This window comes from Daphnia pulicaria, chromosome 9, assembly GCF_021234035.1.
Source record: "Daphnia pulicaria isolate SC F1-1A chromosome 9, SC_F0-13Bv2, whole genome shotgun sequence".
In the NCBI taxonomy this organism is placed as follows: domain Eukaryota; kingdom Metazoa; phylum Arthropoda; class Branchiopoda; order Diplostraca; family Daphniidae; genus Daphnia; species Daphnia pulicaria.
The window spans coordinates 3,554,064-3,569,531 of NC_060921.1; the positions used below are offsets into that span (position 1 = coordinate 3,554,064).

Below are 15,468 nucleotides of genomic sequence, written 5' to 3' on the forward strand. Positions count from 1 at the left end.
ACTACAACACTTTGGAGTTTACATGCTCCTATAAAGTGCCGGGCTCCATGCTATATCGGGGAGGGGGGTATAAGGAAATGGAGCGTGTTGTAATATGGGAAAATAAAGGGACGACGATATATAGGCTACTAGCTGCCAATCTTCACTTTGCTTTTTCTCTTTTAGACCCTACTCGCTAATCACAGAGCAAAGCCGACACTAATCACTAAATAACCGGGACACCCAGCAGCACACAGCAGTAGTAGGATAGCTAGCGTTAAATCAATATAGATTGGCCTATGTTAGACACACACACACAGGGCTCCTATATCGTTTTTCGGTGTATATATTCAGGAGCTGTGTGTTTCGTTTCTATACATAACCAGCAAACTTATTTTACTCCCACTTCTTCTTAATAAGATTCGTTCCATCATATACATTCTCTACTGTGCTGCGTTAGCTCTCTTTGTGCTGCTGTTCTATGTATGGCGGAACAGCGTCAGGAGCCCCGGTTATGTATATAGTAGTATAGGCTCCTACGGGCTCCTATATATCTATAATTTATGTAGTAATGTCGTATACAGGCTGGGCGATTTTCTCCTACTTTTACAGCCCAGCAGTAGGCTATAGTGTGGAATTTATTTTCGGTATATAGATCTATAGAGAAGAAGGAGCTTTTTATCTGTTGACGATATCTATAAAACAATAAATCGTTTGATCATTTCCCCTTTTGACGCCATCATATCACATGATTGTGAAGCTGAGAAGGAGCCACACACACACCAAGTGTGTAAAGACTCTCAAATGATGAACGACCCTCTTTCCTCCCTCCTTTTTTTCTCTATTCTTTCTTTCGCTCCTGACGATTTTACACGTCGCCAAGTCTTATCGCCGTAGGCTAGACTCTGTTATTTTCTTCCCCCTCGTGTTAGGAGCTGAAATAACAGTTTTTCTGTGTGCTGTTCCCTCTCTCTTTTCTTTTCGCTCTGCCTGACAATTCCATTTGCATCGTCCTCGTATCTTCTCTGGCGTATTGATTTCCCCTCGAGATTTTCTCTCATTTCCTTTTCTTTCCGTTAGGAGCCGGTTGTTTTTTGTTTGTTCTTGTTTTGGCAGGGAGCCGCCATTTTGAAGTCGTTTGTTTCGCGCTATACGGTGGGTGGGCTGCGTTGCCAATTTTATGTCAGGGCACATTACAACCCCCTTTCTCTTCCTTTCACGGCTCGGTGCGATTCATACATTTATCAAGGCCAATCACGTAGCAGACGACCGACTCCACAGAGAATTCCCATCATATAAATATTTATAACAAGAACTTGGTGGTGGTGGTGGGGAATTGCATAAAATCATGTCGGGGCGGGTTGAGAGAGAGAACAAAATAAATTCAAAAGACCGCCGCCTTATGGTAATGTGTTGTTGTTGTTGTTATGAGAGCCCGTTTTGAAAGGGAAAAGGGCTCCTCCTTATAACAACTTGATAAATTTGACGCCTTTATAGTGTTTGTATGGGTGTTGAGGTATAACGAGATAATTTCTATGCTAATATACGCCCCTTGCTTTAGTCTAGGAGCATCGCTGTAGTGTGTAAAAAGTCCATCGCCAACCTTTTCGTGTTCACGACACGCCAGAGAGATTTTTCTGAGACTCTTGTTATATTTATATAAAGATGGCGACACTCGAGGGAACGCTGGAGGCCATGTATATTCTTTGCGGTTGTATTTTATTTTATTTTCTTTCACACAACACTTGAATCGACCCCCCCCAAAAGAAATAAAATCGAGGCGAACACTAAAAAGGGATTTTGTTAGCGGAAAAATCATTATTTATTATGACATTCCGCTAGATGGCTCTATGGCGTGTCTATTCAAAAATCCATCAAAAACCGTCTGCAGCTGCTGCAACAGCCACACAACAACAAAACGTAAACAACTCGACGACGTTCCTTTCACACACACAAGTTTTTTCCTTTTTTTAACTGGAAAGGATTGTGTTGGGAAAAATATATAAAGCATAATAATATTGAAACTGTCGAGTCGGAAGGGGGTTTGACACGCGGAGGAATTATTATTTATATTCCCCCTTTTTGTATTGCTGTTGTCGAGGTCTTGCGTGAGAAGTGTGTGGACTGCGGTCTTGTTTTGCATAAAACGATGAGCATGGATGATACCCGAAAGAGGGTGCAGGATCATTTGAAAAACAAATGTCGTGTCGCGTCGATGACGGTCCCACGTGAATGGATCGATGGCTGTGTGGCCTTCTACAGGAATTCAAACTCCAACACCAATCTCAACGCCCTGCTGGAATTTGTGGCGCAGCAGTGGTTCCTGGTGGACTTTGAGTCCATCAAACTCAGGTCGCTGCCAGTCAACTTGAGCAAGTCAGCCCTGGTCAACTTGAACGAGAACTATGTTCTTCAGGTATTCACCTTTTCCCCGATTCACATTCAAGTGAGCCTAATGCAAACTTTCTTTCGACAACTAGCTGATGTCTGTCCTGAATATCGGCCAGTCTGCCTACTCCCAGCACACCAAAATCACCCAGGGTCTGGACAACAACAGTGAGGTGTCAGCGGACAAGAAAATCCCTTCCAAATGGGAGCCCAAAGTTAGGAGGATGCTTCGACTGGAGCTCACCGATGGCAGTCAGAGCATTCAAGCCATAGAGTACAAGGCCATCAATCACCTGCACTTGGACTTGATTCCCGGGACCAAGATCCTCGTCAAGGGGCCAGTCGAGTGCCGACGAGGAGTGATTCTCCTCCGCCCCAATAACGTCGAGCTGCTGGGTGGAGAAGTGAGTGATTTGGTGCAGAAGAACGCTCCCGAGAACGTCCTGGCCCGTCTCATTGGAAAGCCAGAGAACGCCAACCCGGTCTACGGCAGCTACACGGAGCAGACGGCGGCCATCAACGACGTCGAACAAGATGGAGGTACTATAGTATCTAATATTTCCCCTTATCCTGCCCAGGAAAACTTTTAGGTTAGCCTCATTTGAAATTAGTTTTCACTTCACGTCCGTTGAACGGTGAAATGCCACGACGGTATATTACAACTCGCCGCAAAACTTTCAACAGCTCAACCGCCTTCACGTGCGCACACTAATCGACGGCCACTGCGAGTGGGCGGCAACGTGAGGGGCTGGTTAAATCCGTCCGTGGAGAGTTTCCGCCCGTCAAAGTACATATAGTGAGAGCAAAATCGCCATGGGAGAGAGAAAACGGCGTCCTCCCCCAAGATAAAAAAAACTTTGAGGTGGGCGGCTGGTAAAAAGCTCTTGTGATGTGCCCAGGCAGCTTTTAAGTTGAGCAATTTCTTTTTGATATTCTTTTGACACGCAGAAGGAGAGAGAGAAACAATTCCCTCACACACGTACAATGACCCGGAATGTTTCTTACGCGATGATGATGACCTAATCTGTGGTCTTTTTAGGCAGGGTTGGTCATGGTGGTTTTCTTCTTCAGCCAAAAAAAAAAACAAAAGGAGGAGGATATATTCTTGACTTCCGGCCGGCCCCGGAAGTGTTAGCACTCGGTCATGGCTGCCAAACCTTTCACCCCCTCCAGAGAAAAAATAACAGAAAAACAAAGAAAAAAAACAGACAAGAACTGAGATGGGGGGGTCTTGGGTCGATAATGAAGCTGAGCTGCTGCATCTCTCGCCATCCGCCCGGATCGGCGGTGCGGTGGTGGCCGTGGTAAAGGGTCGACAGTACATATACCAACACAGACACACACAAGCGGCGCGCGCGCTGGTGGTGGTGATTGATCGGACTAGAGTGCGCCGGCCCGGCAAAGATCTAACCTCCCCTCTCTCTCACGGACGACGACGGATATCCTGGCGGAAGAAAAAGAAAAAAAAAGAAAATGGATCTTGTTCTTCCATCATTTCCCCCCACCCTCGCCCTGTCATAACTATCAGAAAAGTCAAGAAAGAAAATAGAAAAGGGAAAAGAAGCAAAAAGTGACGAATGGATTTTTTAACTTGGCCAAACAATTCCAACTGGGCCGAACGGACGTCTTGTCCGCCCGTTTTTTTTTTTATACATTTCACGAATTTTTTTTTCTTTTTTTGCTTGGCGACCCGGTTCAATCGATTAGGGAAGTGGGAGGAGAGACATTTGAAAAGAACCAACCCCCCCACCCGAGCTCTTTGAAATTTCAAGTTGGACTACAACAACTAAACAATTGAGGATCGTTTTGTTGAGGCTGGAACTTTCACGATCTTTGATTGTTGGTGGGAGGAGCCCAACTTTTTCGTCCCGAATTAAAGTAGGTAAGTCTCGAGCTATCGGGGGGAAGGAAAAACCGTTGCGGTAGGTTAAGTCCAAACAAGGATCGGTCCTTTTTTTCAGCTTTCATCTCGATTGGTCTAATACTCGGGAAAAACAAACAAAACAGAGAAACTTGAAAAGGAATCAAACGGAAGAAAAAGGGTGGGCCTCGGCAGGATCGCAAAGTGGTGAGCACCCCATCTACTTTAGTCGAAAGTAGGTAGTAAAAACCATCGGAAAACTTTTTTCTTTTTCCCCAGGATGGAGTGGAGGAGCTATTGATATTGACAGTGAGACTGAACTGTCGAAAAGAAAGGATCTATTCAATTTGCTAAGAGTTTTTCATTTCCTCCGCATCGAGTAGGGGGGTACTTTACTACTACCACAGTCGATCTATCTAAAAGAAAACAACAACTTTGTGCGTTTCATCCAGGGATATATTTATAAAAGAGAGCTATAGAAAGAGAGTTGAGCCAGTCATTTCATTAGCGTTTGTTTGTTTGTGTGTGTCCTTGGTCGGAGTAGATGGAAACGTGATTTGGATGTCGTATGAGGATGGAGCTGCCTGGGACGTGTGTCGTTAGTTATTGCTACTTGTGAATGTTGATTTGTTATTTTTACGTTCAACAACAAACAGACGATGAATTCTCATCCGCCAAATGCAGCAGCAGCAAGGAGTCGAGACCGGCAAACACCCACCAGCGCAAAGGTGGCGGCGGCGGCGGCGGAGGCAATTGCGGAGGGCCAGCCAATCTCAATCACCGTCATCAAGGTCCGTCGAGCGTCACCGCCAGAGGAAACACAACAACAACCACAACAACCAACGTGAAGAGAGAGAAAAAAAGAAGTTTGGACGATTGCGACCAGCAGCATCACCCAGACGACAAAGCATCCGGCAGCTCTACCTCCTATCCGCCGGCCAAGAAAATGGTGCAGAACGTGAAGAAAGAGGAGGAGGATCTGTTCCCGGATGATGACGACGATTACATTTTCCACACAGCGGCCGCCGTCGAAGAAGAAGAAGAAGAAAAGGAAGTGGACATGTTCCCAGACGACGATGATGACATCCTTTTCACGGACATGAGCGGTCCTCCTCCTCCCGCCGTCCCTACGGAGCCAACCACCGCAACAACAACAACAACAAGGACGAGGACAGAACAACAAGGACAACGTCAAGTTAAAATCAGTGGGACTGCTGCTGCTGCTGCTGCCCACACAATTGAAAGGCCGTTCACATATTTATCGAGTCACCTCCGCAAGAGGGCCAGCAACGTCAAGTGTCAACAGGAATCCATTTGCGTCAAGGTTGGAGGACATCTAACAAATTCAATCGATGTTGTTGTTGTTGTTGTTGTCGACGTTTGTGGCTTATTTCCGTTGTTTTCATTGGAACCATAGGGGTTCGTGTCGACCATCACGGGCAAGTTGGCGGCGACGAAATCGGAGACGGGCGTCACCCAGTGGCAACTATCGGCCGTCATCAACGATGGATCGGCCGGATTGAAAGTCGATTTCAGTCCACAAGTGAGTCGGAATTGATTCTTACTTTTCATTTCCTTCTTTTTGTATATCCAACGGATCTTTTTTCTCCACTCCATTCACGAGGTCCTGGAGGAGCTGATTGGACATTCCCCTGCAGCGCTGAAATCAATGATGGCCGTCGTCGGTGACGACAACAAACGCCGAGGACTCGAAGTAAGTCGACTCAATAATTTCACTCCACCAACCGTTCTTGCGTACGTATGTACCACCAGATGATGCATAGTTTACCAGCCTGGAAGAGAATTGATTGGGATCCAGGGTCCTGGGCTAAAAAAAGAAAAAAAAAGTTCCTGGACATGAAATGAAAATGGAGGGAGGATTTGCGCAGGCAAAACACAAGAAAACAAATAAAATCCATTTGAATAAATAAATCAAATGGACAAGGTTGCTGATCCCCTTTCTCGGGCTCCTGGGCTCCTGGGTTGGATATCCTCCACTCATCCGCATTATTCCGGCCGGAAGAAAACTTTTTTTTTCCCTCTCAAATGGAAATAATTTAGTAGTTTGACTGATTAGGAGCCTCTTTTTCATTTTCTCAGGAGTGAGTCTATATGTGCGTAAGGAGCCTGGAGTTGATTGTAAATGCTAAAAAGGGGGTGGGTTCCGTACGTATTTTGTGAAAAGGAGAAGATCAAATAAGTCGAGGAGCCCAGCCGTAGCATTAACTGTTACTACAACAACAACGGGTAGTAGTACCACTTTCTCTGTCTGTCTATATCCTATAGGGGCTGTGCGCCCTTGCCTATATAGCCGACAACATGCGCCAGTGAGTGGATGGAATGGAATGGATCGCTGCACAAAGCTCCGCACTACAATCAGTACACACAGACACAAGTGGGAGTAGTAGGGAGCCAGGGCTCCTATACTGGGACGACGGGGGTTATATAAATAGACACACACACACACTGCCGCGCCTCCGGCTAATAAGAAACTTGTGAATTAAAAAATTGAGAAATTCCGGATGGGAAACTTATTAATTTTTTCGTTTAAAACATCTTTTTATTTAAAAGGTTTTAGAGGAGGCCAAGCAGAAATTGATCCGATTGAATTGCCTACTGCACATCCGCTGGCCAGCAGCTCCTGATGATCCGGATTGTGCTAGCAACGTCAGGAGCAGTAGGAGCAGAGAAATCGGAATTCCGGCCACAAGCCATAAGTTGCCCGTCGTCTACCGTTTGGAGGACATCGAGCGCCGACATCTCGAAATGTTACAACTTTTGTGATTGGTTCAACACACACACACACACACACCCAGCCTCTACAGCCACCCCACCCCACCCACCCATCTCTACTAGCACTTAACGCCCCGCGCTACGAGCTCTTCCATCACAGATCATAATGGAAAGAAGAAGAAGACGGAAGAAAAAAGGAAAAAAGGAAGAAGGAAAACACATCAAGAATGGGAAGGCGACGACGATAGAAAAAAAAAGAAGAGCTGCAGCTCCCTCTCTCTGTGTGTGTATCTACACACATAATGTGTGTGTGTGTGTGTGTGTACCTGCTGCTGCCAGAAACAGCTGGATCGATCGGTTTCGGCTCTCCCCGAGTTTCCTTCTCATCTTCTTCTTCTATTTCCCTCCTTGTAAAAACAAAAAAATTCGCCACCTTATACGAGACACAAGTGGGAGCGGCTGTCTAATACAATACTGAGACTTCACACACTCTGGACGTTATCAGCGACGATTTTTCTTGATTCCGTTTTTGCACTCGGCCCTATAGAAAATAGTCATCAGCAGAAGAAGAAGTGGGGGCCACGTTAGTTGTGTAAGTCAAGGCCCTCGACTCTTTCGGTCCGTCCACTCGAATTCCCTCATTAAGGTGTGTGTCCGAGTAGTAGTAGTAGTAGTACAAGTTCGCAGTGTTCCAACACAAGATATACTACACTCTCTCACCTTTCTTTGTGTGTTGTTGTAATGCCATCACTTGTAATTTTCAGACGAGAAAAGAAAGTTCTACCGGCCATCTTATTTTGTGTTACTCTGGCGAAATTTTCTGGGGTAGAATTTTATGTTTCGGCACACAGACAGGAGGAGATTGCGGGTCGATCGACGCCTCGGCAAAAGTCTGATATATATCCTCTTGTGTGTGCTGCTGCTGCTTTGTGTGTGTGTGTATGTCTAAACTATTGAAAACGATGGGACGGTCGTTGAGTGGGAGGGAGAGAAAGGAGGGGGCGGTGGGTATAAACATGTCATGTTATATATGGTTTAATGAAGAATCGATACTTGGCAAACGGGAAAATATCGTCAGACTTGAAATCCCCCCCCCTCCCCATGAGACTGTAGAAACAAACTTTTAAAAAAAAATAAGCTTTTAAATTCCATAGGAAGACACACTCATAATTCATTCCACCATCAACTCCGAAGGGGGTAGTAAGGGAAAAAAGGTTCGACGACACTATCAGAGTATTTAAATATTACATAAAAGCCAAGCCTTTTATAGGAAAAGGAAACCTAAGAAAATGGTTCTTCTTTCTTTTATGAGATGCTCTTGAAATTTATACGAGAAATAGTCACAGAAAAAGAAAGAAAATCTTTCGTTTTTATAGTTGCAAAAGGAGGGCGGAGCTTTTGTGTTTTTGCGCACCGGAGCGCAGCTCGGTAGAGTATGTGTGCCCAGTCTTTTATTTTTGCTCTCCGTTTGAGCCATCAAATGTCTATAATCTTTTCTATATAGACAAAAGAAGGACTTTTCTTTCTCTTTTCTATATCTTTCTTTTCTTTTTGAAAAGCCCGACGGCGTATAACGCGACATGCAACACACAAGCGCAAAAACATCCAACTGAACACCGCAGGAATGTTTGGCATGGGCACACACACACATATATATATCTAAATATTATTTCGTATATATATACATCACACAGACGGCATTTTGTTAAATAAATATAACAAATAATTTTGTTTTACTTTAAAAAAAAAAAGTTTTATTTGCGCAATGTCGCGAACGAAATGGAGCTGCTGGTGGCAAGGATAAATGGGATTTTTCTGAGATAGAAAAGTGGCCGTCCGGGTCGATTACTGTGGCGAAAAAAACAAACAACTCGTATATATATCTGTGTGGTGCTGGTCCGTTGTGATGAATTGCTGTTTGTGTGTGTGTGTGTGCCTTTCTAAATAGTCTTGTCTATCCATTTAAAGTTAATACCCTCTTTCACAGCTCTGTAGTAGAAAGAAAAACAAAAAAGTTGATTGGAACCCCAGCAGCAACGTGAGCTGGAACATTTTGGCGAGTCCCAAAAAAAGCCAGGCTATCTCTTTTTCTTAGGATTCTTTATGGGCCTATATATATTCCAACTGTTATGGGGCAACTGTGTAGTATATTCTGTGTGTGTGTGTTGGAATCGACCTCGGACGATATAACAGCTCGAGAGAGAAAAGACTCGGCTCGGTCGTCGAAATGGTATACCTAATACTACTCTCTCAATCTTCTTCTCCTTGATATAGAGAGTGTGTGTGTGTGTGCGGGTGCCGACGAACGGAACCTTCTCTAACCGCGTCACATCTATACAAAAGAGGCGGGGACATGTCGCATCGATCTGTCCCCCCCCCCCTCTCTCTTCACGAGCTTATACAGCACACACACACACATATATATAGTTTTTCTTTTTATCTATGGAGAACCATCCACAGCGACGGACCTATATAACACATCAACGCTATATGGCCTATTTATAAAGCTAGTTCATTTAGTCGGTGGGCCTGGAAGTAAAGAAATGGACTGATTGATTCGCAAAATTGTGTCGAGTCAAATGATCTTTGATTTTGGAATCAGTTGGCTGGATGTTACACCGGGAAATTTCATCTGGCGGCGGTGCATAATTAGACCCATCGCTGATTCGACTGAACTATCTTTCAAGTGTTCCTTTTTTAAATTGATTTTGATTTTATTTTTTAACAACCTGATTTACATGTTACATCATAGGGAATCTTGGAATCGCCTGGTGGGCCATATATAGATTTACATAATTCCGCACAAGATCAGACCGCCGATTGATCTTTCCTATACACAAAGTTGGAGAATTATCCCGCAGAAAATAAAAAAAATATACCTGGGTGGAGGACAAAGTCTACATTTTATTTTTATTTCCTTTTCAATTCCCAACAGAGTCGAGAGGAAATGCAACTTTGTAGATCTATCGGAACACACAACAAAAAAGAAATGATAAAAATTGGACTGAGCAGAAGAGATCACCGCAGCGCAGAAGCACCTTGTCGAGTTCAAGTTTCTGCCACCAGTGGCGCTGGCTCTGCCCCGGGTAACGTCGGCGGCTAGACGTGCACGAGGCCGGTCAGAACGCTGGTGCTACCGCTAGGAGCAGGGAGCAACGGCAGTTGCTCACACGTTCGTGAGACATTGAATGAAAGTTAAAAAAATTTTCATTTTCGTACGACATTCTTTAAATTCAGTGGTGGATCAAGTGCTAGGCAATTTTGAATAAAAGAAAATTGAATTATTACCAGTGATTTTTGAGTGGACATACGTGAGTGAATATACGTGACCTTATCGATTTCTGAATAAAACTGGTGAGATAGAAAGAAAAACAATTTAAAAGACGAAAGAAAATGTTGTCGATCGTGCAGCTCGTGTCGAAATGGACCGTCTTCTTATTGGGTCTCGTCGTCATTTTGACGCCCGGACCGACGTCGGCTGCATCCGACACTGGGTAACGAAATTCTTCCTTCTTCCATATTGTGTGTGTCGTTCGTTCGTTGGTTATTTCCACGTTTTGTCGAGCGTGAACGACAGTATATTATAGATAATAAGCCATGTGTCCATCATCTAACCGCTAAGAAATGAGAGTGGACACGCTTCCCAAATCTCTCGAGGATATTATCGCGTCGAGAAAAAATCCAAGTGACACACGAGGCGTGTGAGGAGGGGGGGTTAGATATTTTTCTTTTTTCTGGGAGGATGGGTCACCAAAAAAAGAAGATGGCCGCTTTTCTTTTTTGAATTTTTGATTACGCCCCCTTTTTTAGGAGGGAACGACAACAATAGGCCAGTTGCACAGCATCTTTTGTGTAAATTCAAATTCCATGCCCCGGGAAGAAACAATTGAGCATCATTATAATAATGTATTATTAGTTGGGTACACACGATATTTCACAGTAAAGGGGAGAGCCGAGTAACAATTGTATTGCATATTATCTGTGTAGAAACAGATGGCCACGTCACACGTACGTAACTATTTCCATCGTCTATGCACACACAATATTCGTGCGCAATTTCTCCTGACGTTTCTTGATATCTCAATGTGCCCGTCGTTCTATATAATATAGAACAAGGAAACCTATTTTACTTTTACCCCCCGACGACTTTTGATGTATCCTAGATGATGTATAGGAGCTGTAAGGAGCGTGTGTGTAGTAGTAGTAGAGCTCCTACATTCCTTTTTGTTGATATCCCTCAGGACAAATGGCATCTCTCGGGATGGTGTCAGCATCACTCCCGTATCTTTCCACAGTTCTATCCTGTAAATAATGTCCAACTTAAAATAACGGGTCCGTCTTTTATGTGTGTCTCAAAACAAAACAAAAATCTATAATGGACTTTAAATTGACAGATATACACACAGCCCGGTAGAAACTTGAGTGTAAATAGTTATCGATTTTGTTACGCTGTGGAAATCTTCTCACAGAAAGGAGGAAAATTCCTTTCCAGTTGATTTTCATTCCCCGTGACGACGACAGTTTCATTTTGCATAGGAATATTTAATCGATAACAGACACCCTAATGATGATGATGATGATGATGGTAAAACTCTGCTGCTCTCGACGACTCTCGCCAAAAACTTTTCAGCACTAATGACTTTCTCCCAACTTTGTGTGTGTGTTACCTTTTGCATGTATCTTCTTCTCCTGGCGACACGGCGGATTACACACCACTGCGCAGGAAGCATCATTATAACATCTCCGGCATCCTCAACGGACTTCAGATCGGCTATGACAAACGCGTTCGTCCCAATTACGGCGGTGAGTTTTTCTATATCTTTTTGTATTCAACATTAAATTCTGTCCATATTTTATTATAGTTGAGATTTTGTCTGCGCTTTTCTGATTATACGCTAGCTAGGATGTCGAGTTATTTATTACGGCCGGGGTAGAACGGTGTGTGTGTGTGTGTAATAATAACAATGATGTGGCGTAAGTTTTGATGGACAAACATCACGCTCCGGTGATGGCCACTTATTGTAGGTACCTACTGCTACACACATTATGGCCGCTCTCCTTCATTCCCTCCCTAGCGAATAATGCTCATATTCTCTGGCCGACCACTTCATCTTTTCTTTTTTGTTTAATAAGAAGAAGAACAGTAGTGATTACTCTTTTTATATTTACTTTTTGGCTGGTGGAATGAGACTTATGGCCGTCGTCATTTGATGACTCTCAATTTAACCTCAATAAATAATAAAAAAAGGCCTGATAGCGTGGCGGCAGGGTGCGGTATTATCAATTAAGGAGCCGGAGTCGGAGCTAAACAAACCGGAACAAATTAGACGTGTACACACACAGACAAGAGAAGCACACAAATCAATACAGCAACTATTTTCTTCTATAGATTTGCCCCCAGCTCCCGCCTTTTTTGTTTTATATAATAACTTTTTTAAGCCGATGACATAGAAAACAAATGGCCGGGCTATTAAACCTCATCTCTCTCTCTCGCACACACACACAACCGTTTTCTCTAGTTGTGTATATAAATCTATATACTATTCCCTGTCGTGTTATTGATTTCCATCCCTCCTCTCTCTGTATGTGTGTGTGTGTTTGTTCTCTTCCGGCTGTCAGAGTTATGTACGTGTGTGTCTGTAGATACACACACGTATAATATCCGCCACAAACCGTGTTCCATTTCGAGATGTTGTTACGCCGATTATTCTTCTTTTTTTCGTCTGCTGTTATATTAAAAAAAATAGGAGGCTGATCCAGGAGCATGAGGTATAATAGGACATGTGCAATTATTGTTTGGGCCGGATAAGCTCTTAGCTATCCGCTAGAGAGCGAAACTTTATGTTTACATATATATAAATCTTTCTGGGGTGAATCGGTTTACGTCTTAACCGAATTTCTGTAAGAGCCTGTGAAATGGCCCAACCCACAACCTCCTACTCGGCGAAAAGTGGATGAAGGCCAGACTGAACAATGGCTGGGCAATAGAGCAGCAGCAGCAGCACAGCTAGAGCAAAGTGTGAGAGAGCGAAAGCAGCAACTAAACCTAAATGAAAAATCAATCCGACCCAGCTTCTGTGTTCTCTCTTTAATGGTCCCCCCTCCACCATCGTCTTACATCGAGAGATAGCAAAGACTATTATCTCTAGGTATAAAACAGTTGTGTATTTCTAACGTCGGATAGTAGTCGCTTCTCGTTGTTTGAGCTGACGCTGCGGTTTGGCAGCCTATTAAGAAAGCCGGCCGCAGCTGGGCAACATCATTTCACGGAAAGAAGCTCCGCAATTATTGTTATCAAAGAGTAATAGCCCTCGAGGTCCGATCCTAAAATCAATAACTTTCAAAGACGAAAGAAAAAAAGATCGGGCAGGACCTTTTTTCTTTATTTTATTTTATTTTTTGGGAGGGAAGTTGGAAAAGTCTTAATCGGATCAAACCGTTTGCCTGGATCTGACAGCAGACAGACACTGGCGAATATTCCTTTTTTCTAAAGAATAGGAGAATGTTATTTGATGAAATATTGATCCGCATATTTAGAGAGAGAAGACCGCAAACATCCCGTTCCTTGTTATTATTCCGCATTTATTAAAATTTGAAATGTCTGCGGCTACGCGATACCTTCCAAAAATAAGAAAAATTATGACGAACTGAATTTGATCGAATCTTTTTATTTTCTCTTTAAACAGGAATTCCGGTGCAGATTCAAGTTTCGATGGGCATCATCACCATCAGTTCCCTGTCGGAAGTGACGATGGTAAGTCTGATCCTAGTCTATACTTTTCTCTCTCTTTTTTTTTATTCATTTGTTGATTCTATTTGAATTCGGCGTCACGTGTCTACGTTTTTTTTTTTCTTTTTACAATGGCGCACACAGCTCCTATAAATGTGTATATTCGTTTTATGGCATCGGGCTGCCCTGAGGGGACGGAAGACTTGAAGCGAATATCGGATTGCGTGGGGGTCTCCGTTATTTTTAGTGGACTTACAATGGCAAAGTTGACAGAGTATATATACTGCACTATATATATAGTGTGTATGTATGTGAGTGTACGATATCGACGGAGAAAAATGCAGCTATTGCTGGGCAAGGACGGTGGTCGCTGGAGGCCATCACACATCCATACAGAAATGCAATCGCAATAATAACCGTTGGCTAGCGAATGGAGTAGAGAAAGCGATCTATTCCATTATTATTATTTCCATTATTTAATATTACTATCAAAGGCCTCTGGTATAAGATTGCGCCCTATAGGCTACAACATGTGACGTTTGATCGATGACCCTGATCATTTCTTTTGCCACTTTTATTTTTTCCCATTTTTAATATTCGGCGGGAATATTGAAATAAAAATGGGTGGAATTATTTATTAGGCATCTTTTTGTATGTTGCAACCAATTTTGTCTTTTGTTGGAGATTATTGTACAAAAACTACTGCAGTAACAATTCAATCGATTGAGAAATTTCTGAATGGGGGTTGTTCGATTTTTTGTTCTGAGCTGCAGCACGAAAACGTCGTCGAGACCCGTGTTGTCTCTCCGTAATCACGTGATTTATCCACCCGCGTTTGCAGGCCGCAGATTCCCCCTGCGACCAGACGTGAAACCATTCAGTTCCATTCGCCCCGCAATTGGGTCCCGTCTCCTCTGCAAGCGTCTGGCCGCTGCTGCAGTTCAAATTGTTGGCCGTCGTGTCGTCGCCGGCTCCTCTGGGGCGACTCGACTTGTAATTGGCACGATGTCATGTAGCTGCCAGACGGGCACAAGAAATTTTCTCCCCCAATTTCCTTGACTGATGATGCGGGTGGGATGAAAAGAGAAAAAAAGTCGATCGTTGGTAATGAGATCCCCCCCAACATTTGATTCACATAACATTCGGCCTTGCAGTCGAGTAAATGCGATGGCGTTGAGTGCCGTGTAGTTGCCACTTCGTTGCGATCGTTCGGTCAGCAGCGTGAATTCAATGATGGCTTTGCCGTCGTCGGGGCATTACTCGACTTTGCCCCAGTTTTCCAGGTGTGCTTTTTGCCCACATTTGATTTCTTGTCAGGGTTTTAACAACTTGCTGTGTGGCGTAGAGTGTAGCCAGACTTCCAGATACATTTCCATCGGTTGAGGTTGAAATGTTGGTCTTTTTTTTGGCCGTGAATTTTCGATTGACGAAGAAATTTTGCGCCCTGATTTCATTTTCCGAATGAAACGCGATGCCAATTTGGAGGAGAGTTGGAAACAGTAGAATCGTGGTCTCTTCATTCACTCTCTCATTCACTTCTTCACCCTGCGTTGAGTAAAGCCATTTACTCCACCGATTTTGACGTTTTTTTTCCCGCTCGACTTCCTTCCGTTTTCATTTCTAGTAAAATTGCCTATCGGACATGGTAGCCCAAGAATCTGTTGCTTTCGTGGGTATCTGCACACCATTTTGTTTGCGCTTGAAAATTTTCCTCATCACTAGAGATGAATTAAATCAACTTAATTCATTTGAGTATGACTTCAGAACAAACTAGAAG

The 15,468-nt window shown here is 43.6% G+C and overlaps 3 protein-coding genes across 3 annotated transcripts in view; 2 read left to right on the forward strand and 1 right to left on the reverse strand.

Annotated features, from left to right (window-relative positions):
- LOC124313083 (dipeptidase 1-like) overlaps positions 1-15,468 on the reverse strand; it is a 1,013,891-nt gene that overhangs the window by 226,690 nt on the left and 771,733 nt on the right. The window lies entirely within an intron of this gene.
- LOC124312964 (recQ-mediated genome instability protein 1-like) lies at positions 1,869-7,686 on the forward strand. Its single transcript, XM_046777580.1, has 6 exons — positions 1,869-2,395; positions 2,460-2,907; positions 4,885-5,552; positions 5,646-5,771; positions 5,853-5,942; positions 6,800-7,686. Exons 1-6 carry the CDS (start codon positions 2,129-2,131, stop codon positions 7,010-7,012), a joined length of 1,812 nt encoding a protein of 603 aa, XP_046633536.1. The 5' UTR covers positions 1,869-2,128; the 3' UTR covers positions 7,013-7,686.
- LOC124313072 (gamma-aminobutyric acid receptor subunit beta-like) overlaps positions 9,989-15,468 on the forward strand; it is a 49,435-nt gene continuing 43,955 nt past the window's right edge. The window contains exons 1-3 of the mRNA XM_046777787.1: positions 9,989-10,455; positions 11,685-11,764; positions 13,648-13,715. Of these exons, the coding sequence (XP_046633743.1) occupies positions 10,355-10,455; positions 11,685-11,764; positions 13,648-13,715 (249 nt within the window). The 5' untranslated portion in view covers positions 9,989-10,354. The remainder of the gene's footprint in view (positions 10,456-11,684; positions 11,765-13,647; positions 13,716-15,468) is intronic.

Excerpts from the sequence above, each read along its gene's own strand:
- LOC124312964 (XM_046777580.1), top strand. The coding sequence starts at position 2,129 with ATGAGCATGGATGATACCCGAAAGAGGGTGCAGGATCATTTGAAAAAC. Across the intron at positions 2,396-2,459 it reads ACGAGAACTATGTTCTTCAG|CTGATGTCTGTCCTGAATAT; the intron begins GTATTCACCTTT and ends TTCGACAACTAG. Across the intron at positions 5,772-5,852 it reads AAGTCGATTTCAGTCCACAA|GTCCTGGAGGAGCTGATTGG; the intron begins GTGAGTCGGAAT and ends TCCATTCACGAG.